The 26,571-nt window shown below is 41.4% G+C and overlaps 1 protein-coding gene across 5 annotated transcripts in view; it reads left to right on the top strand.

The window, feature by feature from the left end:
- LOC124149599 (protein dispatched homolog 3-like) overlaps positions 1–20,193 on the top strand; it is a 46,593-nt gene extending 26,400 nt beyond the window's left edge. For all 5 annotated transcript variants that reach the window (XM_046521288.2, XM_046521289.2, XM_046521286.2 and 2 more), the window contains 14 exons: positions 7–278; positions 1,653–1,813; positions 2,692–2,831; positions 3,605–3,744; positions 5,476–5,667; positions 6,937–7,112; positions 7,682–7,940; positions 9,197–9,384; positions 10,470–10,608; positions 12,025–12,182; positions 13,712–13,855; positions 14,691–14,823; positions 16,324–16,490; positions 18,212–20,193. In XM_046521288.2, coding sequence (XP_046377244.2) covers positions 7–278; positions 1,653–1,813; positions 2,692–2,831; positions 3,605–3,744; positions 5,476–5,667; positions 6,937–7,112; positions 7,682–7,940; positions 9,197–9,384; positions 10,470–10,608; positions 12,025–12,182; positions 13,712–13,855; positions 14,691–14,823; positions 16,324–16,490; positions 18,212–18,583 — 2,641 coding nt within the window. In that variant the 3' untranslated portion in view covers positions 18,584–20,193. The remainder of the gene's footprint in view (positions 1–6; positions 279–1,652; positions 1,814–2,691; positions 2,832–3,604; positions 3,745–5,475; positions 5,668–6,936; positions 7,113–7,681; positions 7,941–9,196; positions 9,385–10,469; positions 10,609–12,024; positions 12,183–13,711; positions 13,856–14,690; positions 14,824–16,323; positions 16,491–18,211) is intronic.
- Positions 20,194–26,571: the final 6,378 nt, after the last annotated feature.

Here is a 26,571-nt window from a genome sequence, read left to right as displayed (position 1 = left end):
CAACAGTAAAGTCCAGGTGCTGTATGGGGGCAATGAGCTGTTCGACTACGAGGTGGACATGACGTTCTGGAGCGACATCAAGATGGCGTACTACACGCTGGGCTTCATCATCCTGCTCATGTTCATCCTGACCTCCTTCTCCATCTGGCTCACCTTCTGGGGGATGCTCAGCATCTGCCTCAGCTTCCCCCTCGCCCTCTTCTTCTACAGACGCATCTTCCACATCGACGCACTCGGCATCCTCAATGGAGCAGCAGCCTTCGTCATCATTGGTATCGGTAAGTAAGGACAGAATCATGTCAGAACACCAGGGCAGGTCCCTAGTACACCATGCTTGTCTCCCTGTGGAGATTCCAGAAAGAATAGATCCCCAGTACCCCTTGCTTGTCTCCCTGTGGAGATTCCAGGAAGAATAGATCCCCAGTACACCTTGCTTGTCTCCCTGTGGAGATTCCAGGAAGAATAGATCCCCAGTACTCCTTGCTTGTCTCCCTGTGGGGATTCCAGGAAGAATAGATCCCCAGTACACCTTGCTTGTCTCCCTGTGGGGATTCCAGGAAGAATAGATCCCCAGTACCCCTTGCTTGTCTCCCTGTGGGGATTCCAGGAAGAATAGATCCCCAGTACACCTTGCTTGTCTCCCTGTGGGGATTCCAGGAAGAATAGATCCCCAGTACACCTTGCTTGTCTCCCTGTGGGGATTCAAGGAAGAATAGATCCCCAGTACACCTTGCTTGTCTCCCTGTGGGGATTCCAGGACAGAATAGATCCCCAGTACCCCTTGCTTGTCTCCCTGTGGGGATTCCAGGAAGAATAGATCCCCAGTACCCCTTGCTTGTCTCCCTGTGGGGATTCCAGGACAGAATAGATCCCCAGTACCCCTTGCTTGTCTCCCTGTGGGGATTCCAGGAAGAATAGATCCCCAGTACACCTTGCTTGTCTCCCTGTGGGGATTCCAGGACAGAATAGATCCCCAGTACCCCTTGCTTGTCTCCCTGTGATGAGTCCAGGACAGACTACATCCCCTGTACCCTGTGCTTGTCTCCCTGTGGGGATTCCAGGACAGAATAGATCCCCAGTACCCTGTGCTTGTCTCCCTGTGGGGATTCCAGGAAGAATAGATCCCCAGTACCACGTGCTTGTCTCCCTGTGGGGATTCCAGGAAGAATAGATCCCCAGTACCCCGTGCTTGTCTCCCTGTGGGGATTCCAGGAAGAATAGATCCCCAGTACCCTGTGCTTGTCTCCCTGTGGGGATTCCAGGAAGAATAGATCCCCAGTACCCTGTGCTTGTCTCCCTGTGGAGATTCCAGGAAGAATAGATCCCCAGTACCCCGTGCTTGTCTCCCTGTGGAGATTCCAGGAAGAATAGATCCCCAGTACCCCGTGCTTGTCTCCCTGTGGGGATTCCAGGAAGAATATGTCCCCAGTACCCCGTGCTTGTCTCCCTGTGATGAGTCCAGGACAGACTACATCCCCTGTACCCCAGGCTTTTCATAAAGTCACAACTAGTAATGTTTTGGGTGACTTGCTCATACATCCACCACTGGTTTGCCAAGCCATCTTTAAAAATAAAGCTGTATCCGTATATGATCTCTGGACGTTTTTATGTTACCTTAGTGACTATTGCATGTGACTATTTTCCTGTTGCAGGAGTGGACGATGTGTTCGTGTTCGTGAACATATTTCGGCAGGCCAGTCATTTCAAGGTTAACTCGGATCGGATATTGTACACTGTCAAGACGGCAGGGAAGGCAACGTTCTTCACATCCGCGACAACCGCAGCAGCGTTTGCAGCCAACATTGCATCCTCAGTGAGTCCCTGGTGACGCTTGAACAGCTCTCAACCACAACTCTTTTGCCTTTACATAATGTATCTTTATCAGCGTTAATTAACAAGGTTGAAAGTATTTATAGTTGTGTGGAAGCTAGTACATCTCTTGTTTCTGGTTGTTAGGAAATTAGAACTTTGTCAGGCATATTCCACAGATCTGCATAATTCATGACCAGTTTGTTTTCTTTCTGTTTTTTTGGGAAGATAAGATATAATTGTGTGTAATGTATGTCCCCATGGGGATTCCATCCAGGTTAGAATAGGTCCCCAGCAACCTATGCTTGTCTCCCTGTAGGGATTCCAGGTTAGAATAGGTCCCCAGAAACCTATGCTTGTCTCCCTGTGGGGATTCCGGGTTTGAATAGGTCCCCAGCAACCTATGCTAGTCGCAAGAGGCGACCAAATGGATCTGGTGGTCAGGCTTAATGACTTGGTTGATTGCATGTCATTGTACACCAATAGCATGGATCCTTGCTTGTATTATTATACTGGTTTGTCTGGTCCTGACTGGATAATTAACAGGCTACCATCACATAGCTGGAATACTGCTGTGTTAACAACAAACAAGGAAACACAATTATTTATTGGTAACTATTTATCCAAATATGATTCACAAAACCTCTGTCTGGTCCAGACTTTTTAAAGATTATTTTAAAGATTTTAAAGATTATTTAAAGGCATGTAGCTGGGCCCCGTTCCACGAAGCCATCTTAGCGCTAAGGTGATCGTAATTCACATACTTTAACACTGGCTTACGATAGTCATAGCGCTAAGATCGCTTTGTGGAACGGGTCCCTGGAATACAGCTGGGTTCAGACAACAAACAGACTGAGATTAACTCTGATGTCTTGTTTCCAGATCCCGGCCGTGTACGAGTTTGGGTTGTTCATGTCCCTGATTGTCAGCTCCTGCTGGGCGACCGTCATCCTCATCATGCCCCCGGCTCTGTACCTCTGGGTCATCTGCTTCTCCAAGTGTGAGAGGCTCACTTCCTCACTGTAAGTAACACCCGATGTTCCAGTGAGAGGCTCACGTTCTCGCTGTAAGTAACACTCAACGTTCCAGTGAGAGGCTCACGTTCTCACTGTAAGTAACACTCAATGTTCCAGTGAGAGGCTCACGTTCTCGCTGTAAGTAACACTCAACGTTCCAGTGAGAGGCTCGCGTTCTCACTGTAAGTAACACTCAACGTTCCAGTGAGAGGCTCACGTTCTCACTGTAAGTAACACTCAACGTTCCAATGAGAGGCTCACGTTTTCACTGTAAGTAACACTCAACGTTCCAGTGAGAGGCTCACGATCTCACTGTAAGTAACACTCAACGTTCCAGTGAGAGGCTCACGCTCTCACTGTAAGTAACACTCAACGTTCCAGTGAGAGGCTCACGTTTTCACTGTAAGTAACACTCAACGTTCCAATGAGAGGCTCACGTTCTCACTGTAAGTAACACTCAACGTTCCATTGAGAGGCTCACGCTCTCACTGTAAGTAACACTCAACGTTCCAGTGAGAGGCTCACATTCTCACTGTAAGTTACACTCGTGTTTTGGGTGTATAGGTACAGCTAACCAGCTTTCATGACAGAGAGATTAGTGATGTCATTTGATTGTGATGTCATGCTAATCTCATCTTATCTCAATGGTCTGCAAAGCATTGTGATGCAATTTTATTGAAGCTGTATCACCTAGGTGTTATTGCTTGATCTCACCCAAGAGATTTATCCTGTTGAAGCCAGTTTCTGATAATAAAACTCTTTCTCTGACGTTGTTGCAGGTGCCGTTGTAGACAGAGAAGGCGTGTGGTCAACCCCCTCGACGCCCAGCAACTGCAGCAGGCACCCAACCCCACCGTCCTCAACCCCGGCCTCGACGATGACGTTCCCATGCTGCACATCGACAATGCTGTTGTGCCAGGTATGTGCAGCTGCAAGTGGTCACATGGTCCTGTGCACAATGCACCGGTCACAAATCAGGCAAAGTTTAGAGTAGGTCGCGGAGAGCCATTGGATGAGTGACCGCGTTTCGGCAGCTTGGCTCCTGAGAGTTTCTAGGGCTTCGGTCATGCCCCACACTGAAGCACATGTACCACATGTGGTGTCTCCTTGGGCAAGTGACTTTGTTCGAAATGTGCCTCTGTTAATCCAGCAGTGAATGGGTACCCGGTAGGATTAGATGGCAATGTGGCTGTTAACCTTCTAGCGCCTCACAGGCAGTTTGGGTTGTATACTCCCTAGGGAGCTGAGAATGATAGTTAAGTGCACTCTGATACAGTGACCGGGGTAAGAATAGTGTAGCGCTTTGAGCATGCCCCTGTGGTGTGCATGTAGTACAGTATAAATAGGCCTATTATTATTACACGGGAAAACCCAGTGGGGTGACTTTGCGGGATAACCTCCACTTCCAGTGGAGGGAAGTGGTTAAAGCATTCGCCCGTCACGCCGAAGACCTGGGTTCGATTCCCGACATGGGTACATTGTGTGAAGACCATTTCAGGTGTCCCCCGCCGTGATATTGCTGGAATATTGCTAAAAGTGGCGTCAAACCATACTCACTCACTCACTCCAGTGGAGGGATTAATAATTCACAGATCAGCAGGATACAATTATTAATGAGTCAGTGAGTTGGGTTTAACGCCGCTTTTAACAATATTCCAGTTATATCACGGCGTGTCAGCTTAATGTGGGAGGAAAGCCCGAAGTGATGCAGGTCTCAGACGTTTACCACTTCGGTGAAACCCACGGGCACGTGTATGGTGCTGACAAACCTAGAAACATAATTGGGGCGAACCGGGATTCGAACCCACAATCATAGGTTTCCTGCGTGCCCAAGGGACGCAACTCTGCACAGCGAATCGCGGCACCTTAGACGACTGGGCCACCCGTGCTCCCCAGTTACTAATGACTGCCACAATGTAGCTTGCTGAAAGTTATTTCAAAATATTATAAGCTGATGCTAATGTAGGTTGGAGAGCAGGAGACTCCATTCAGGTGTAGTCACTAAGCTTGATGAAGGACCACCTCTCCATGTGTTTCAAACACTGGGAGCTCTCAATGCATACCCTCAAGCTCCCATTTGGTAGCCATGGATACAGGGGAGCTGTCAACGTGAGAGAAAAATTACTTCCTCGTTTCCACCGTTTTGACAATCAATTTCAAAGGGAAACATTTTTGAATGAATTTCAGTGTAGAATTTAGGTTCAATGATACAATAATAATGAAACTTGTATATTTTTAACCGACATACCGAAACACCGAAAGTATTGCAATATGTATCATTTGATAAGCATATTTCAGTTTACGTGTAATACCGAACAGCCCTACAAGCTTGACCCGTGAAGATTCCGGGGAAGAATAGGTCTTCAGCAACCCATGCTTGCTGTAAAAGGGCGACTATGCTTGTCATAAGAGGCGACTAATGGGATCGGGTGGTCAGGCTCGCTGACTTGGTTGATGCATGGCATCGATCCCAATTGCGTGGATCGATGCTCATGATATCAATCACTGGATTGTCTGGTCCAGACTCGATTATTTACAGACCGCCGTCATATAGCTGGAATATTGCTGAGTGCGGCGTTAAACAACAAACCAACCAGCCAACCAAATCCTTCAAGCTCACTGTATTGAGACATAGACATGTGCATTCCAGCGCCAATGAACACTATAGCTGACGACGATGGAGATGTCCCCATGTTGATCCCTGACCCCTACAACATCGGCAACGAGTCAGCGGCATCGGCGGCAGACTCCAGCGACACCTTCTACATTGGGAAGGCCCTCCAGATTCTTATTGGGAAGTATTTGGCCAAGGTCATACTGAAGGGGAGATACGTCATCATCGGTGAGTTGAAGGTCATTGTTAAACAACGAACATGGATGTAACGACTACCAATTATAACTATATATTTCCAATACGGGTACAGTTAGTGTGTTTGGATCCCAAACTTGGGTTGTTGCTTCTCAATAAATGACTTGGTTAGGCTCAGTAAAGTTGAGTCCAACAGGCCTCAAAGTTGCGACTGAAACGGTCGCCAATGCGACCTAAATTTGAGTTTGTCTACTGTCTAAAATTCAGAGGTATTATTACAATATCTTGTGGCGACTAAATTCTATTGCTACACACCTGTGGACACACACAAAAATAACAGCTAACTGCTAATAATTGTACTCACAAATAATTCCTCCTAAAGTTGACAATGAACCGAAATACATAAATATTAGTGTAATTAGTACTTTATTTTAGTTGACAATGCTCAATGGATAAGCAAGGATATACCTATAATATCTTGTAACATAAATTGTATCATTGTTTGAGTGACAAGTAAGAAAACTCAAGTACAGTTTCCACTAAAATACTATTCCAAGACTAGTGCTATAACTTGTACATATTAATAGTTATTTGATAAAAGATAATTTCAAATGCTTTTGGCTACCTACAATATTGGCTTGACATCTTGATTTTACCACTGGCTACCTGGAAAAAAATATTTGTAGCCATATGGCTACTTGGTAAAAATTTAAACTTTGAAGCCTGGTCTACTGTCACCTACTCAACGATGATCAGGACGACACCTTTGACTAAAGATGACTATTAGTAATGACATTAATCATTTAACTTCATAATGTCATGGGTAACTGTTGATAACGACATTAACTACTCGTCATCGTGATACCACTACAACTAGCAACTGTATCTTGGACCCTGAAAGTTTTTGTCCTTAGCAAATGGGGAGTAGTATACCTATCATAACACCAGTGTCAAACACAATATGAAAATAAAATTTATTGTATTTAGCCGAATACTTTATAGGGATTATGAAATTGTGTGTGCAGTCTTCACTACAAAAACATTATCCTAGAAAATATTAAAAATCCCAAACATTTTTTGGTTAGTACATATGTAACTGAAAAGTACAAAACAATCTGCACTTTAAACAATATTAGCATTTTTTTTCCTTCAAACAGACTACGCCAAACAACTTGCAACAGCTGCACAAATGTACTTAAACCTCCTGGGCTACGAACATGATGTGAAATAATGCAACATAATGACACACCCTTGTGGTATAAGTCTCCGTATCTCCATCATGTGTTATTCCTCATCTTCCAGGTGCGTTCACAGTGATGCTCATTGGCTCTGTGTGTCTGATGGTACAGCTGCGGCCAGCGACACACCCGCCACAGCTGTTCCGTCCCGAGACCAACCTACAACAGCTGCTGGACCTGAAGGCCAACTTCAGCATGCTGGAGTCGCTCAGCTGCTACAAGTGTTCCGCGCTTTACAATGTACGAACAAACTCATACTGTTCAACGTTTCATAGGGATATTGTAATCATTATTATTATTATCATCATCTTCCCTGTCATCGTCATAATCTTCCCGATTATCATTAATATTGATATTATTATTCTGAACAAAAAATTATGGGCCCTTATTATTTTTGTTCAGTATATTTGTAATATTATCAGCATCTCTATTGTTATTATTATTATTATTATTAATATTATTATTTTATTATTATTTTTTTTATTAAAGAATTAATCCCAGTAGCCTGTGCTTGTTGTAGGAAACTGTTGTAATTGATCTGGTGGTCAGGCTTAGTGACTTGAGACATATACTGCTCAGTATTGGTCAGGGATATTTAATTTTCTTCAAACCCTGTGTTGATTCTGGGACAAAATAGGGAAGCACTTTTGACTTAAATGGTCACCACGAATAGCTGCAAGATTGCTGGTGATGTGTTAAGCAGTCACTCAACTTAAATGGATTGGGAGTCAGGCTCTGAGATTTGCCTGTTTGCTTGACATTGTATCTTGGTGGATTATTTGGATGTAATGTGAAATTTGATTTTTCAGGTAAAGCCAACCAAAGCAGTCCAACCGACAACCCGCCCCCCAGCCCAACCCCCCAAGTTCCCTGACACCCCCATGCATATCGGGCATGCCACCCTCAGACCGAGAGCTACAACCTTCCCCCCCCCAACAAAAGGTATAAAAACGTCAACAACATCAACTAAACCAACTACAACTACAACTACAACAACAACAACAACAACGACTACTACACTTAGGCCAGCTTACCATCCACACATTCAACCACACCATCCTTACAGTGGTGAGTGTCTTCGACAGCTGTATAAACCTCCAGTGATATCGACCTATTGTTCTCCAGAAGGGTTAAATTCTCATAAACAGGGATGTTATTATATCCCGGGGATTTTATATAATATCCTGGGGATTTTATTTATACAACTTCCGTTTAAATTGTAACATATGAATGTTTCTCGCTAGAATTTTTTTTTTTATATTATAACACAATGTTATGAAATGTAAAATCAAATGACAAATGTTGTCTTTATATTCTCAAGGATTGAACATGCAACCTTCGTATCTCACAAGGCGAGTCTAGTACTGGAGATTTCACCACTTGTTTTAATCATTTTAGACCAACGCTTAATCTCTGAAAATATATAATTTTGATTGAAACAAATAACTCTGTTTATAATGAAAAGGAGCCTCAGTGAGATTGGAGATTCAGAACCTGAGAAAAATCTAGACTTGCTTCATTTAGGGATGTTTCATTACAAAGGGAAAAAAATATGGTTCCGGGACTGTGAAACAGACAACAATCATGTAACAAGTCAATGTAATTTGATTGGATAGCTATTATTAGCATCATGTCTTTTGAACCTGTACTCAAAACGACGCTATAGTTTATTACAAGTATAGAGAAGTAGTACCCTGCATAAATAAGGGTGAGCCATCTACTTTTGAAAAGGGGTCATGGGTCTCGAGATGTTTGTTCTGCTATTAAATACTAAATATGGTTAGGCTAAAAAATACTAATATTGGTTCTCAGGCACCACCTGCATCATCATAAAGTCGCACGTTTCGTTTTTATTTCCATTTTTTTTTCAAATTAAAAACTACCTAATGCTTAATTACAAAGAGATCCAATATCGTACGCAGTTACTTCCCTTTACATGCACATTTCTTTACTGTACATACTATTTTGAAAATGAAAAAAAACAATTCAAAAGTCATTGCCTGAGAACCAAATCTTTCATTTTTTTTTAAGCCTTTATAATTAGCATGTTGAAACAAATTAACAAATACGATATGTGTAAGTGTACATATTAATAAAGAAAAAATTGACACATAGGAGTCATGAACTGGATTGCTATTAATAGTAGCTTGCCCTTTACCATTTTGGCTTGCTACAGGCCGAAGCACCAGCAGTAATGGTGTGAGAGGGATTATGAATGTTTTAGACATTTTGGAAGAATAGTCCAGGGGGCGAGGTATCCAGAGGCTGGAGTGACCATGTTTCCCTGTAATTAGGTAGTTATTATCACACATTTGTGTTTGCAGACCGCTCCACGACGACGGTCAAGCCCGGGTCTGTGTCCGAGAACTTCAATGCCTGCGGTGGGAACAAGTGCAACGACCTGAAAGAACGGCCCAATATCCGCACAGGGACCAAAGTCTATGTGGTGTTCGGGATTAAAGGACTGGATCGGAGCAATGTGCAGAAAGGCCATGTGTTGAGTGAATACTCGGTGAGTTGCTGTGGTCTTTTCACTCAGTGAGTCAGTGAGTGAGTGAGTGGGTGGTCGGGCGGGCGGGGTGCAGGCAGGCAGGTGGGTGGAAGAGTAGCTTCGGTCTTGTCACTGAGTGGATAGATGGGTGAGTAGCTTCGGTCTTGTCACTGAGTGGGGAGTGACAAGTGAGAGAGTACCTTCGATCATGTCACTGAATGGATAGATGGGTGAGTAGCTTTGGTCTTGTCACTGAGTGGGGAGTGACGAGTGAGAGAGTAGCTTTGGTCTTGTCATTGAGTGGATAGATGGGTGAGTGTTTCAATCTTGTCACTGAGTGGGGAGTGACGAGTGAGAGAGTAGCTACGGTCTTGTCACTGAGTGGATAGATGGGTGAGTAGCTTCGGTCTTGTCACTGAGTGAGGGAGTGACAAGTGAGAGAGTAGCTTCAGTCTTGTAACTGCTTGGGTAAGTGAAATCACTGGATGGATGGGTGGGTGGCAAATGAATGAGTTTGGGTTGGGATGTGCGTGAGTCAGTGAATGTTACATTTCGCAACAGTCTGCAATATTACAGCCGTATCCCGCAGTCTATTGACAGTCACATCTGGGCTTGCACCAACTGGTGGCTAATAGCCTGAGTAATGATCCATATGTTCAGTGTAGTCCATCTTACGGAGGCAAGGGAGTTCACTGACTATAAACTCCAGTTTCCACCCATGCCGAACTTGGCTGGAATTTCCAGACTCGATCGGAGCACCACCAGTGGCTATTGCGAGTTATGTCCCTTGTATGTCCCTCCTATTGACCAATCAATTTTTTTCTAAAAAAGTAAGAGATGACGTCATTGCATTGAACATGATGTTGAAAGAATTAAAACCAACTAATTTTCAAACATTGTTTTATTGTTGAATGTTGGGACTAACAAAAATTAGTGGGGACTGGTAATATTTAGAGTTGCGTACTGCGGACCTTAGATATAAACACGAGGTACTGGGGTCGTCTTATTCCCAGAATCGTCACAAACTAATTCTTTAGAACTCAACCAAATGAATTTGAGAAAAAATGTGACGTTAGAATCAACAGTTGGTGTATTTCTCCTTTCAGGGTCGTACAACGTTCGACCTTGGGTTCAGCCAGAAGTCGATGACCCTCCCTGTCCTGAAGGAGCTGTGTTCGGTGTGCAAGATGATCGCAGCCAACACAGAGCTCGTGAAGAAAGGCAGCGCCCACTGCCTCCCTCCAGGTAACTATGGCAACTGATTGTAGCACCAACATGGTGTTGAGTTTGTATTTAGTCTGGCACTGTCAACACTTTCACTGACTGCTTCTCTTAGTTCCAAAAGGATAGGGGCGGTCAAGTAGCCTGCCTAATGGTTAAAGCATTTGCTCGTCACACCAAAGACCCGGGTTCGATCCCCGACATGGGTACAATGTGTGAAGCCCATTTCTGGTGTCCCCAGCATATTGCTGGAATATTGCTAAAAACAGTGTAAAATGGCATAAAACCATACTCAATCACTCACCCCAAAAGGATAACTTCTATGAACATCTATAAACTGTGCACAGACTACCAGGAAAAGAAAGTATTCACTTCGAAATTTGATTTGACGAAAATAATTAAATGGACATGTTACTAGGGTGAAAACAGTCCCCGAAACACTGCAAGCTTGAGATCCAAAACACTACCATGAGGTGAGGTGAAATGGGGTTTAACGTCGTGTCCAAGATTATTGCACTTATGTAGCCACGTGCATGTACGTGTGTGTGTTTGTGTGGCTGCTTGTACTAGTCCCGACTGATGCCGATTTATAGTGCTAGCTCACTGAGATACCATGCCGCAGTTTAAAATGAATACCCCACTCAGACACACTATACTGACTCCGAGCCGACCAGTCCTTGTTTTAGCCCCTTAATGCCGAGCGCCAGACAGGGTAACATCAAGTACCATCTTTTAACGTCTTTTGGTATGACGCGGCCTGGGATCGAACCCCGGACCTTCCGCTCTCTGGGCGGACGCTCTACCACCAGACCACGGAGGCGGTCTCAGCTCTATGATACCCGTATCAAATACATCACCATCGAATAACTATTTCTTGTTTGTACCGTTTTTGGCCATCATGAAACATGAGTAGTCACTTTCATTTGACCGGCACTTTATTTGCCTTAAGTCGTGTGTCACTTTGATCTTTCCTCACTCATGTAGCTGACCTGGCATGATATTACGCATATACCGTATTCGACATAATAAGCGCCCAGGGCGCTATCAAAATTAGAAATATGGGGCTCTTATTAGAATATTATTTTGGTGAAAAACAACAAGTCGAAAGATCGTAAATTTTGTGGTTTATGCTGACAGCCTAAAAATGTTTATATACGACTGATATATTTTTCCAGAATTTAATTTCCCATAATTAAGAATGCTAATAACACACGTATTATACACGAATAAATAAGTCTTGTGTACATTGATCAATCGGAAGGGGTGCTAATTGGGATTGTTCACTAGCCAATATATTAGCAAATATCGCCGTGGGCGCTTATTAGAGCGGGGCGCTTATTACGTCGAATACGGTACTAATAATAATAATGTTGCGGACATATGTATTGCACACCACACATAGCACAACATAAACTTCAACAATAACATTGTGTTGGACAGTCATACCACAGTCTTACATCGTGATGCTACACATGGTTCCTGAGTGTAAGGATCTGCCCAAGTCAAGCTCCATCAGCAAGTTCCAAGCCCCAATCCAAGCTGTAGGAGGCATGACGCCCAACAACACCCTGCTCTGGCTGGCCTTCGCGTTTGAATCTGTAAGTAGTCAACTGTTTTCATCGATTCTATCACCATTAGTTTAATGTCCCTGATCATTTGTTTTTGGAATTACAATACTATACTATACAAGTTTGATAATTGATTTGAGCTTTGACGTCATGTGACTTCAATAGACCAATCAGCATTAAGAATTGCTAGAATGTACTTGTGAAAATATTGGGAAGTTATTATACACGCTCATTCTCCTTGTGGGTAATATGTATTGGAGAAAACAGGCTCACGAGGTTTTGGTAGACAGAGTATGCCCTGAGGAGGGAAAAACCAAGGGGGCGAAGCCCCCGCGGATTTTCCCGACCCCCAGGGCATGCTCTGTCTACCAAATCTGAGGGAAAGTGTTTTTCCATGCTTATAAACCGAAAAAAGAAACTTAAAACAACATTTATGAACATTTTTATGTTTCGAACATACTTTCCATGAACCTTAGGAAACGCTCGTAAAATATCTGTTGCTGGCGTATGGATCTTGAAAAGGACATTCTAAAAACCAGTGAGGCTTATCAACACCTCTGTAGCCTTGTGGTACACTCACTGGGCTACAGATATGAAGGTTGTGAGTTCGATCCTCGGGAATATAAAGAAAACATTTGTCATTTGATTTTACATTTCATTACATGTTACAATCCGAACGGAAGTTATATTATATAAAATCCCAGGGACATTACAACGTCCCTGTTAAGGAGATTTAACCCGACTGGAAAGTAAAACCTCACAATAGGTTTTAATGCCTATGGAAAGAAGTCTCTTACTTCATAGCGATCCCAATGAATAGGTTTATAATTAGAGGATAAAGCACGACTCTGCGGTTATGGTCGAAATAGTAAGACCGAGGCAAGAGGGTATCGGCCGAGGAGTGAAGCTCGTTGACCATACGTTTTGACCATAACCAAGGAGGAGTGATATATCTCACTTATGAACCATCAAAATGCAAGAAATACCAAAAGAAAATAACAAAACATCGAGATACCTTATAGCAAAGCAATACAGTATGACGCCGTAAAAGTAAAACCTCATACCAGGTCTTAATAGGAAAAAGTAAAACCTTGTACCAGGTCTTACTAGGAAAAAGTAAAATCTCATACCAGGTCTTACTAGGAAAAAGTAAAACCTTGTACCAGGTCTTACTAGGAAAAAGTAAAACCTCATACCAGGTCTTACTAGGAAAAAGTAAAACCTTGTACCAGGCCTTACTAGGAAAAAGTAAAACCTCATACCAGGTCTTACTAGGAAAAAGTAAAACCTTGTACCAGGTCTTACTAGGAAAAAGTAAAACCTCATACCAGGTCTTACTAGGAAAAAGTAAAACCTCATTCCCGGGATAAGGTCTTACAAAGAGAAAGTAAAATCTCCCAAGAGGTTATTACGAGATAGGAAGATACCTACAACACAATAGATAAGAGTGGCAGTACAACTTCGTGTCTGAGTATTCTGTACGAGACTCTGTTTGTCCCTCCTGCAGACAACTTCGTGTCTGAGTATTCTGTACAAGGCTCTGTTTGTCCCTCCTGCAGACAACGTCCAAGGGCATGTCCTACTTCACAGCCTACAAGCAGTACCAGAAGTGGGAGGCGTTCATGAAGCACATCAAGGAGACGAAGCTCAGTCCGGACTCACCACTCAAGGACATGTTCCAGGCCTCCGAGTTCTGGAAGAAGGTCGGTACACTCTTCTGGAATCTCTGGGGTGGGAGGATGCAGTCCTTATCTTGTTTCCGTCTAGGTGACGCCTGTCGTCTAAGGGGATGCAATTTCCTGTGCAGATATATCTTTTATTTCTTGAGTCTCTTTAAACAAACTGTTCAAGGGATCTATGAAAAGCACCAATTAATGATGTAATGTTATGTGGGTTATCTTGAAACACAGGTAACTCTTGTATCTATAGAAACTAGACTCACTGACTCGGAGCAATCTAGTTTAATCCTCCATCTTGGAACACATGGCATTTAGTACAGGGAGATAACTCTACATAGCATACAGATCTCAACTATAGTGAAGCACGCATACAATCTGGCAGATTTGCCACAAATCGCAACAAATGATGATTACAAAGGACTAGTGATTGATCATGAATTTTTGTATTGAATTGTTTAATTTTTAAGCATTCAATCTTAATCCTTTATATAGATACCAATTAATGGAATGACAAAAGTTTAATTTTTTTCTGTTTAATTTACATGATTCAATGTTCAGTGGAAAATGTTAAGGTGTACAAGAAAAAAAAGTTTTTGATTTCAAATATGATTTACAGGTTCTTTATGTTTTTGTTGATATATTGTGAAAAAGAGTTTTTAGAAATGAACTTCACATCAACCCTGATAACATGTTATTTTTTAGAGTATTCTCTTCCTGTCTTTCATGGCATGTTGATTAAGACAATCCTTAATTCAAGAAATTACGTTGTGTGAAGTAAGGTAGCAGAGATAATTGAATAATCTTTGATAATGTTTGTGATGCTTTGTTTAAGAGTACTATGTCTGCTACTTTTTTTCAGGTGATGATGGAGGTGGTGGCTGTCAGTAGCGCCATCTATGGCCTAGCCTTGTCAATGGTTGTATGTATCATCGCCATAGCGATATTTACAGGACACCTTGGTCTACTGTTTATTGTGGTCATCACAATCACAGGTGAGTCACATAGAGAGTGGGAGAAGGCGGGAACTTTGCAAAAACCATATCATAAACCAAAAAAAATAAATCATATACAGTGCAACCTTATTAGCGCAGACCCTGTATTTTAAAACCATAATCCAATCTATTAACTATGGGAATGTTTATGTACAAATAAAGGGATATTACTCTGTACCCTGATTCGATAATGTAGACACTTGTTAATCTGGACGATATCAGTGGGTATGTTACCGTACAGATTAGCAGGGTTTCACTGTTTCCAAGGAAACCATTTCCACGACATATTGCTGAGATATTGCTGTAAGCTAAATCCAACTCGCTTACTATTTCCAGGCTGTTTCAAATTCCGATATGAAATATTCCTAATGCCAACATGAGAATTTGAAACTCAACCAGGTATGAGATGTTATTTCAACATTAAAGTGTGTTTTCGAGTATGTTTGGGACTAAATTACAACGCAACATACAATCTGTATGATCATAGTTTCATTATGACTCATGTGAAGATCTATCGATTATCAATCCGTTACATTTTCTAATAATTTAATGAAAATTTTGTTTGGTTAGGGGTTATACATGCAAATGAGGTTTGAAGATTGTTTTGGTTTTCCTCAATCTCAATTCAAATCAGATCCTAGTTCTCGCAACCGCTAAACAAAGATCTGAAGACATCCCATTAGGGGTCACGTCAGAACGACCTTTCATCCGACCAATCAGTGAGTCGCTTACCAGATTATGAAAGTGACTGTCGGAATGTGATTTCTAATCATGCAATCTCGAAAACTTTAACATGGGGTATTCTGAACAATAGTTACGTGTTTAACGACTGAATCCATACATTCTAGACTATCTATTAGTCATTCCAGAATGTTTTTTTGTTCAGGTTTCCAATTTGTAATCGAGAATTTGTCAAAATATGTTTCGAAGCGTAGTCGCCAATTTGAAATTAGTGCCGTAAAGCACAAGAAAGCTGGTTTCTGATTGGTCACTCCATTGGTCCGTCAAAGTTCGCGCAAGGTCGGTCTGACGTGACCCATAATGGGATGTCCTCAGATCTTTGTTTAGCGGTAGCGAGAACTAAGGTCTGATTTTAATGACACTGGATTTTCCTCAACTATAATTTAAATATGTTGTGATATGGTGTAAAACTTGTTCACATGAACATCGATAATATGGAAACTTCATGATATATCCTTTACCACTCTGAAATGTTCTTTCTAAAGAAAGGGCAGTGGGGTGGTTAAAGTGTTTACTCCTCACGCCGAAGACCCGGGTTCGATTCCCGACATGGGTACAATGTGTGAAGCCCATTTCTGGTGTCCCCCGCCGTGATAATTGGAATATTGCTAAAAGTGGCGTTCTGTTGAACTTAAGGTTATTGTCTATTTTTACTGTTTTCTATTATGTCTGATATTTTAATTATCTCTAATGAATATCTGCTAGTGCTGAATGTGACCACATTGAACAACTGTCTGACATACTATGTCCTTGTTGCAGCCATGATTTGCCTCGTTGTGGCCATCTTCTACCTGGCTGGATGGGAGATGGGTGCGGTGGAAGCCATCTCGCTGTCGATACTGGTGGGCTCGTCCGTCGACTACTGCATCCATCTAGTGGAAGGTTACATCATCGCCATCAAATATATTCCACAAGCAGCTCAAATGGTAAGCTAGATGTCTTCACACAGGAAAAATGAGGCCTCATAGCCAGTCATATGCCAGGCGCTCGTCACGCCGAAGACCCGGGTTCGATTCCCGACATGGGTACATTTTGTGAAGCCCATTTCTGGTGTCCCCCCGCCGTGATATTGCTGGAATATTGCTAAAACGGCATAAAACCATATTCACTCACTCACTCATATGCCAGGCTCCTCACAGCAAAAGCCCTGTGGCAGAGCTCTCATTACTGTTACTGCTGCTAGTTTTATGTTTGTTTGTTGTTTAACGCCGCACTCAGCAATATTCCAGCTATATGATGGAGGTCTGTAAATAATCGAGTCTGGACCAGTCAATCACTGGACCAGTCAATCCAGTGATTGACATCATGAGCATCGATCCAGGCAGTTGGGATATGATGACATGCATCAACCAAGTCAGCGAGCCTGACCACACCATCCCATAAGTTACCTCTTACGACAAGCATAGTCGCCTTTAACAGTAAGCATGGGTTGCTGAAGACCTATTCTCCCCAAGATCCTCACGGGTCTGCTACTAGTCACAGCTCCCCACTGTGCTAGGCGGCCACTGCCATGCATGAAGTTGTTCTCTCAACCGACTGTTTACAAAGAAGTAGTGAATTTCTATCTCGTTTCAACTATCGTGTAATTGTTAAAATGTAAGGGGAAGTTTTGCTTTTCTGTTTGTCTGCAATCTTGAACCAATCTGAATAAACAAACAAGACATAAATTCAACTGGGAAATTGTAATTCATTCGTAAACCTTTTCAAAATTCACTCTTACGCCATTCCCAAATACCCTCACGCAGAAACCAATGTCACAACATTTGGGGTTAGAGGGCAAATTTTAAGATTCTAGTCATGGCTGCCAGCACACGAAGGTTGCCACAAGCGGGACAGGAGCTGGCTGTGTAGGTCAAAGGGAGGTAACTTCGTTTGATGAACCGAGTTATCTTCTCTTGAGGCCAGAGTCATGTTAACATTTTGAATGTTTGCTCCTAGTTAAGTAAACGTGTTATCTTTAACATATAGTCATTCATTTTGATAGATTATGGCTGATGAATTGTTTTGATTTTATGAATACCTTTTTAGACATATGGACTTAATTTGTGTGTTTCAAACAATTTTAATAAGGTTAAGGAGAATTTCACCTACATTCACATTTTATAATCACCTTATGGGCATAGTGTTGTAGAGTCGATGTGTTAATCATTGAGATTTGTGTCTGCTAACCTGCTGTTACCGGTAATTAGCATGGTTAGTGTGTTCAAGTTAACCTGTTTACCAAAGTGGTGGGCCGTGAAGAAACGGGGTAGAATAGATCTTCAGCAACCCATGCTTGCCGTAAAAGGTGACTATGCTTGTTGTAAGAAGGCGACTACCGGGATCGGGTGGTCAGGCTCGCTGACTTGGTTGATGCATGTCATCAATCCCAATTGCATGAATCGATGCTCATGATATTAATCACTGGATTGTCTGGTCCAGACTCGATTATTTACAGACCGCCGTCATATAGTTGGAATATTGCTGAGTGCGCCGTTAAACAAACAACAACAAAAAAAGTAATAATTAAAAACAAAAAACCTTTAGGGTTTTCGTTCTCACTAAGCTGACACACTGTGATAAAACTGAAAAACAGATAAAAGTTATTTAACCTCGTTGAGACTTTTAACAGTACAACATGTGATGAAATCCATTTTGTTTTTTACAGAAAAATGCTGAGAAACGAGCTTGGAGGACAAGCTTCGCACTTCGACACATCGGCGTCGCCATCATCAGCTCTGCAATCACCACCATCATCGCAGCTATACCTCTCACACAAACCACGATCCAGCCATTTTCAAAGTTTGGAGACATCGTCCTCATCAACACCACTGTATCCATAATCTTCACTCTGCTGCTGTGTGGAGCTCTGCTGACAACCATCGGACCAGCCAAGTTTAAGAGCTCCATCAAATCGTCCGGGATTGCCCTTGGAATAATGTCAGTTGTTATTGCCATTTTGACGCTGATTCTCTTCATCATTTCAAGGACGGTTGTCGATATACCTGGACCCGGAGGCAATCCTTTGTTTCCACGGTAACAAAGCATTCCCTCGATGGTTGCTTAGCAACAGGTTGTGTGACTTATTTGAATGCCTTTTTGTCTTTCATGGAAGGCATTTATGTAACAGTGCTTTTCCCCCTTGTATCTTTTGTGATTGAACCAATTCCATAATTGTTCCGTTGATGTCTGTGTGATATGGTTGACAAATATTTATTTATCCTCAATATTAATTTTACGCCAGACCAATTTTTTTTATTGTTGTACAGATTTCTATCCAGGAAATACATGCATGAAGGCGAAAATACAATAAACAGCTCCAAAGAGTATAAACCCGATGATTTATTTTTTTACTGTATTGTGCCTATTACTGTGTTTTATTGTGCATAATATGTAGATCTCGTTCATTGGGTGTTTTTTGTAATAATTCTTTCGCTTCAAGTGCTAATATTTCCTGGAGTCTTTACAGGACACAGTTGTTTCCTAACAAAGTTTTTTGTTTTTGAGAAAATGGCTAAATAATGACATGATCTGTAAGACAAGTACTTAAGTTGGTCTGGCCTTTTACATGAATGTACAGCTGTTTACTGATGAAAAAACATCAAGGTTTAGTGATTATTATGGATTAAAACATTAAGGGATGTTTATTGATGAAAAAACATCAAGGTTTAGTGATTATTATGGATGAAAACATTCAGTGATGTTTATTGATGAAAAAACATCAATGTTTAGTGATTATTATTTGATGAAAACATTAAGGGATGTTTATTGAAGAAAACACGTTTTGTGATTATTATGGATTAAAACATTAGGGGATGTTAATGGATGAAAAAACATCAAGGTTTAGTGAATATTATGGATTAAAACATCAAGCGATGTTTATTGATGAAAAAACATCAATGTTTAGTGAATATTTATGAATGAAAACATTAAGCGATGTTTATTGATGAAAACTTGTGTGTAATGGTGAAAACATCAGCAGTAAGTTGTGTTTATTGATGAAAACTTCAACATTAAGTTGTGTTTATTGATGAAAACTTCAACATTAAGTTGTGTTCACTGAAGAAGAACATCACGATGGATTGATATTTATTGATGAAAACATCACCATTAAGTTGTGTTTATTGAGGAAAAACATCACAATAGATTGTATTTATGAAGAAATAGCAACATCAAGTTTGTGTTTATTGATGAAAAGCAGCAATATGGATTTGTATTTATTTAAAAGAAAAAATGTCTAGTTTGCCCCTGAAAGAAAGTAGTGTTTCCACCTGACTGAAGTACCTTGTCTATGTTGTACAATAATTATTGAATTAATAATTCGGTTGTATCCTATTGTTCCTCGTCAGTATCTCACAAGTTAACACAGACATCCACCTGTACATACATCTGCTTTGCAGTGTAGTCCAATTTTTAACCAGTGAATCAAACCACGGCCTTTGCCAGGGAAAGAAGCGAGTTCTCTGACCAATTAGATTCCAGATCACACGTCACAAGCAGTAATGTTTCACGTGTGTAATAGACATGTGAAGATCTGGGTTAGAATAGGTCTTCAGCAACACTTGTTTGCTGTAAAAGGCGACTATGCTTGTTGTAAGAGGAGTCTGATGGGATCGGGTGGTCAGGCTCGCTGACTTGGTTGATGCATGTCATCGATCCCAATTGCGTAGATTGATGCTCATGATGTCAATCATTGGATTGTCTGGTCCAGACTCGATTATTTACAGACCGCCGTCATATAGCTGGAATATTGCTGAGTGTGGTGATAAATATAAATCTCAAACCAAACAGAATCAGTAAAATGTGACATCGATGTCCCCTTCCAAGGGAACCAGCCTACATGTGCCATATTTCTCATGCAGCTTGTGCCATAGCCTTGCAATTATCAGCTCACCTATCATTCATTTAAACAGTTCTGCTTGTGTAACACAGGGATGCGACACAATACATGTTTCATAAACACTTTGTTCAGGTTGTATATAATTTCTAGGGAATAATCAGTATCGGGGAGGTGAAATAGGGTTACTGCACTTAAATGGTGACGTGCATGCACGTGTGTGTGTGGCTGCTTGTACGAGTTCGACGAATGCCGTTTTTTAGTGCTACCCCACTGTATTATCATACCGCAGTTTAGCATGGGTACCCTACTCACACACAGTATATTGACTCCAAGCTGACCAGTCCTTGTTTTAGCCTCTTAATGCCCAGCGCCATACATGGTAGAATTATCAGTATATATAGCCTTCTTATACAAAATATTGACATTGGGTGATGACCAGTCCTTGTTTTTATCCCCTTTATGCCAAGTCCATGGAATTAACAGTTTTTACAGCTTTCGTATACAAAATGTGGGAATTCCAAATTATGTTTCTGTTTTTATTTTCAACAAATCATGATACAAGGTTGTATCAATGAACACACAATGCCATTTAGAAAGTGGTGAAATGCAACAAATGTTATATTTGGGATAACACTTTCTTAGTTAAGTACAGATTCTCGTACCTTTTTTTATTTTATTTTTCCTTTTTTTTACACCAATAAAAACAAAACGTATGAGAATCTGTACTTTACTAAGAAAGTGTTATCCCAAGCATAACATTTGTTGCAAGATTGTATCAGTTTTATTTTCAAAATCTCTTTCAAAGATTCCAGAACCTGTTTTCAGTCTTTTGTCTCTTAAATGTTTGTTGCAGAAACATTGATGGTAACAGATCTGAATATTTTAATACCAGAAAAACGTATAGATTTTAATATCGATAAGATTGTGTGTATGTTTGATGTCAATAACTTGTCCTTTTAAATAAAATACCGTATTCACCGTATTAAGTGACCTGCTCCAGTAAGCGCCCCTTGACCAACTTCTAATCAAATATGTAAGTAATCTTCTTAAACACCCCCATGGAAGACGAAAAATTTACATGACAGGCCATATTGTCTTGTGTATTTTACACATTTTTTGTAGAAAAAATCTTGTCAGGAAAAGGTTATATAACTGCCTACAACTATTATTGATTTTTCCTCCTTTACTTCAAAGTTTGAATTAAGTTTATTTCTTAACACTTTGTCTTCACAAACAAATTTAACTTGTGTATTGTCAATTTTCGAAGCTCCAAGGTCATTTATTACGGCAAATACGGTAATTAAATGGTGCAATTCTTAAATGTTACATGTTTTAATGATTGGAGATATTTAACATGGATATATTTGTGTTGAGTATGCTTGTGAGGATGTTATGTCGTGTTTGACCTGATCAGTTTGTATGCGGCTTATGATGAACACTTGAACACTGTCAATCGTTATGCTGCCTTGATATAGCTGGAATATTGCTGACTGGCAAGAACAATGTTCACCAAAATTATCATTTCATCACACAATTGTGTATAGTAAATTATTGATGATAATGATAACATGATAATTTAAATGTTTTAATAGGCACTGATGTCACAATACCATTAAATTACACGACCACTAGTTAATACAACAGTACTCAGTTGTGGGTTTTCTAATATTAAGTTCCCGGATCTGCCAATAAAAAATTGGAAATTAAGGAATTTATTATGCCACTGAGACTGTTGAAAAGACAAAGCTAAAAAAATAATAGTCTTGGTTCCCAGGGTTCCGCCCACATCATCATAAAGTTCGACGCATGTTTGTTTTTTATTTCCATTTTAAAAAACCCACTGTATTCTAGTATTTTACTCATCAAGGAATACATTTATGTAGGGAGGCCCTATCCCAGGTTGATTGTACACAAGTGTTTTTTTGGTTACATACTAGTTTGAACAAATAACAAAAAAAAGTCATAATGTTTCAAAACCCATTACCTGAGTAACCAATTCTTGTATTTTTTTAAGCCTAAGAAAGAAATTTGTTAAAGGAAGGGAAGTAACTCTATCCGTTTGTGAAAACCAAGTGAACATTCCATGCCCCTGTGGGGGGGTAATATTCAACAGCCATGAAGAAGTCTATGTTTTCTGGTATAGTTGTTTTGTGTGTTGATTGAGTTTTCTCATGTCTTATGTGTCTAATTTTACACAATGTAAATACTTCCTATTTGTAAATAGCATATTTAAATGAATCTATTTTATCTCATTTTATTTTATACATTCCTATTCCCTGTCTGTGTTACATTTTAGTTATTTGCTTTCTCATCAGATTGCCAGATTTATTTGCTCAGGAACTGAATTTTATCTTTACTGCATCTGACTATATGAATCTGACAGCCTTTGTGTTGGAGGTGCTGTTACGTCTCTATATTGTTTGAAATAACACCAGTACCACAATCACAGCCTCTCTCTGTTGTCTTTACAAGTCTTCATCGGGATGAATGAGTGTGCTTTTGTAGCGGCCATAAAATTTCCGAGTCCCGTGAGGGGATTCGAACCACGGACCTTCTGATCAGAGGTCGGACGCCTTGTCCACATGACCAAAGAGGTTAACCCCGTCAGCAAGCTGACAAGGTAAGGATGTCATCCATAGGATGACTCCACGCCCTGCTACACTTTCATGCCGCTTTTAGCAATATTCTTGCAACATTACGAAATGGGCTTCTTGTAGGGCTGGGATGAGTCCAAATTTACTACCCGGGTACCCGCCACCCTATTACCCGGGCCCTACTCAGATACCCAATATAGGTCTCAAGAGTTGGGTACAAAATGTCCGAATGGGAATTGTTTTACTGCAGCTCTGGCAAAAACTATTTAGATACATGTATAAAACAATCATATTATGTATAATCCGTAGTTGATAGACGCTTTATCCTTACTTGAACATATAAAAGTCAGAACGAAGGCTTGCATAGTGAGAAAGAAATGTGAACATTAGCTATGCTTGTAGTGTAACCATTGGGTTCTATTGTTAATGTCATTAAACAGTATGTCACGTGACTAACCACGGGTCTGGGTAGTCATGTGGGTACCCGGGTCCTACTCAGGACCCAACCGACCGGAGTACCCGAGTTACCCGTCCCAGCCCTAGCTTCTTGCCCATGTTGGGATTCAAACCCAGGTGTTCGGCGTGACAAGCGAACGCTTTAACCACATCTGATTTGATATGATTCACTCTTTTCAATATTAACAAAAGCCCCACACAACAGGGGCAGATCCAGGTATTTGAACATAAAAAGGGGAAGGAGAGGGTCCCCACCCATAACAAACTGTATGTTTTGTTTGTTTGTTGTTTAATGCCGCACTCAGCAATATTCCAGCCATATGACGACGGTCTGTAAAATAATCGAGTCTGGACCAGACAATCCAGTGTTTGACATGAGCATCGATCCACCCAACATGCATCAACCAAGTCAGTGAGCCTGACCACCCGATCCCATTAGTCGCCTCTTACGACAAGCATAGTTGCACAAACTGTATGTAAAGCATTATTAATAATGTACCTTAACAACCAAATCAACATGTTATGATACGAAATGTGCATATTAAATGTCATCAGATATGAGTGAGTGAGTGAGTTGGGTTTAACGCCGCTTTTAACAGTATTCCAGTTATATCGCGGCGTGTCAGCTTAATGTGGGAGGAAAGCCCAAAGTGATGCAGGTCTCAGACGTTTACCACTTCGGTGAAACCCACGAGCACGGGTATGGTGCTGACAAACCTAGAAACCTTATCAGGGCAAATCGGTTATTCGAACCCACAATCATAAGTTTCTGGCGCACCCAAGGGACACAACTCTGCAATTCAAATCTTGGCGCCTTAGACGACTGGGCCACCCGTGCCCCCTCTTGGAGAATAAGGAAGTGACCGATCATAATGTCCATTATGAGAGAACAGCCCTAGTCCTACTATTGAGCCATGTAAACCCTTGTTGAACATTGGAAGTGTGAAATCAGTGCTTTACATGCTGCAAGTGACAGAAACCTAGTTGCACCATCGGGGCGAACCGGGATTCGAACCCACAATCATAGGTTTCTGGCATGCCCAGGGGACGCAACTCTGCACAGCGAATCGCGGTGCCTTAGACAACTGGGACACCCGTGCCCCCTCATCAGATATGAAAAAAGAAGTGAGGGGGGCTATCCCCTCTGGATCTGCCCCTGCAGAACACAAATATTCTTTGAGTGGTAGAGGAGAATCTTACCTGATGTTGATGAGAATGAGTGATGGAGGTAAACTGTTTTGATGGTACTGAAGGCACCATCATCAGCACCAAACTTTTGTTTCATTTTTTGACACGTCACAGAAATGGGATTCACATGTTGTTCCCATGTGGGAAATCCAACTCAGGCCATCTTCTCAAGCAAACACTTTAACCACAAGCTGCCCCACTGCCCCAACCACCGCTGGACCAGACAATCCAGTGACTGACATCATGAACATCAGTCCAGACAATTGGGATAGGATGACATGCATCAACCAAGTCAGCGACCCTGACCACCTGATCCCGTTAGTCGCCTCTTACAACAAGCATGGGTTGACTTTTATGGCAAGCATGGGTTGCTGAAGACCTATTCTACCCCGGATCTTCATGGGTCCATCATTTACTAGAGGCATTGATCATGCTCATGTTATAACCCATAGGGTCAGACATAACCAAATTCATATAAATCATGCTTGCATTAGTGTAAATATCACTTCTTGTACACCAGTTATTGTTTCCCTTATCAGAATGGCATTGTTGACTTCATTCGAATCTTAATGTGACGTAACGTCGGACTGACGTCAAACTAGAAACGACGTTATAATTGAAGATTGTCGATGTAATTCGACAAACTGTTTTTCTAGGACATCGGTGGTGATCAGTGCATTTTTCTTAAGGGTAGCTCAGAAGGATTAAGACATAATGGGTAGTAACGAAATTATTACACTCACATGTCATACTGATTTACGAACTCATGTAAGAATTCATTTATTACACTTGCACTGGCTCTGGAACTATAGGGGCGCGGGTGGCCCAGTTGTCTAAGGCGCCGTGATTCGCTGTGCAGAGTTGCGTCCCCTGGGCATGCCAGAAACCTATGATTGTGGGTTCGAATCCCGGTTCGCCCCGATTATGTTTCTAGGTTTGTCAGCACCATACCCGTGCTTGTGGGTTTCACCGAAGTGGTAAACGTTCGAGACCTGTATCACTTCGGGCTTTCCTCCCACATTAAGCTGACACGCCGTGATATGACTGGAATACTGTTAAAAACGGCGTTAAACCCATCTCACTTACTCACTGACTATCTTGGACACGCCAGAAACCTATGATCGTAGGTTCTCCCCGCTTATGTTTCTTGGTTTGTCAGCACCTTGTTTGTGGATGGTAAACGTCTGAGACTTGAATCGCTTCGGGCTTTCCTCCCACATGAAGTTGACACGCCGCGATATAGCTGGAATACTGTACAACGCTGCATAAACCCAACTCGCTGTTACTTGCGTGCCATCATCTGTCTGTTGGCCCTGTTTCAAACTAACATATTCTCCGAAATAAAATTATCATCCTCTAAAAATGATAATTGTCACAAATTGTCAGCTGTATCATCATTTAAAGCAACAGCATCTGTTACATGGCAAGTGTGTTTGTGTGTGTGTGTGTGTGTGTGTGTGTGTGTGTGTGTGTGTGTGTGGCTGCTGAATACCCAACTAAGACACAGGATACTGACTCCGAGCCGACCAGTCCTTGTTTTAGCCGCTAAATGGCGAGTGCCAGGCAGTGTAACAGCAAGTACCATCTTCTAACGTCTTTTGGTTTGACACGTCCAAGAGGACACACTCTACCCCTAGAGGGTGGATTTTGAAGCAGGAACCGGAAAGAAGATTGTATGCGAATCTATTGGTGGGGTCTGGGTGTTTTAAAACCCTTTTTTGAAACATACTTATCATGATAACATATATAAAAAAAACTTGTAACTGGGTCATTGGGAACGTTTTCAGAAAAAATAACAACCATTTCAAACACAAACTGATTCCTGAATAAATTATTGAATTCATGTCATTATTTGTACATTTATCAGTGAACATGTTCAAAAATCTGTATCCTGTTTCTTCCTAAAGATTGGTTGGATGGTTGGTTGTTTTACGCTGCAGTCAGCAATAT

This window comes from Haliotis rufescens, unplaced genomic scaffold (assembly GCF_023055435.1).
Source record: "Haliotis rufescens isolate VD_foot unplaced genomic scaffold, xgHalRufe1.0.p SCAF_58, whole genome shotgun sequence".
In the NCBI taxonomy this organism is placed as follows: Eukaryota; Metazoa; Mollusca; class Gastropoda; order Lepetellida; family Haliotidae; genus Haliotis; species Haliotis rufescens.
The sequence above is the reverse complement of the archived record's forward strand: the minus strand, read 5'-3'. Positions and strand labels throughout refer to the sequence as shown.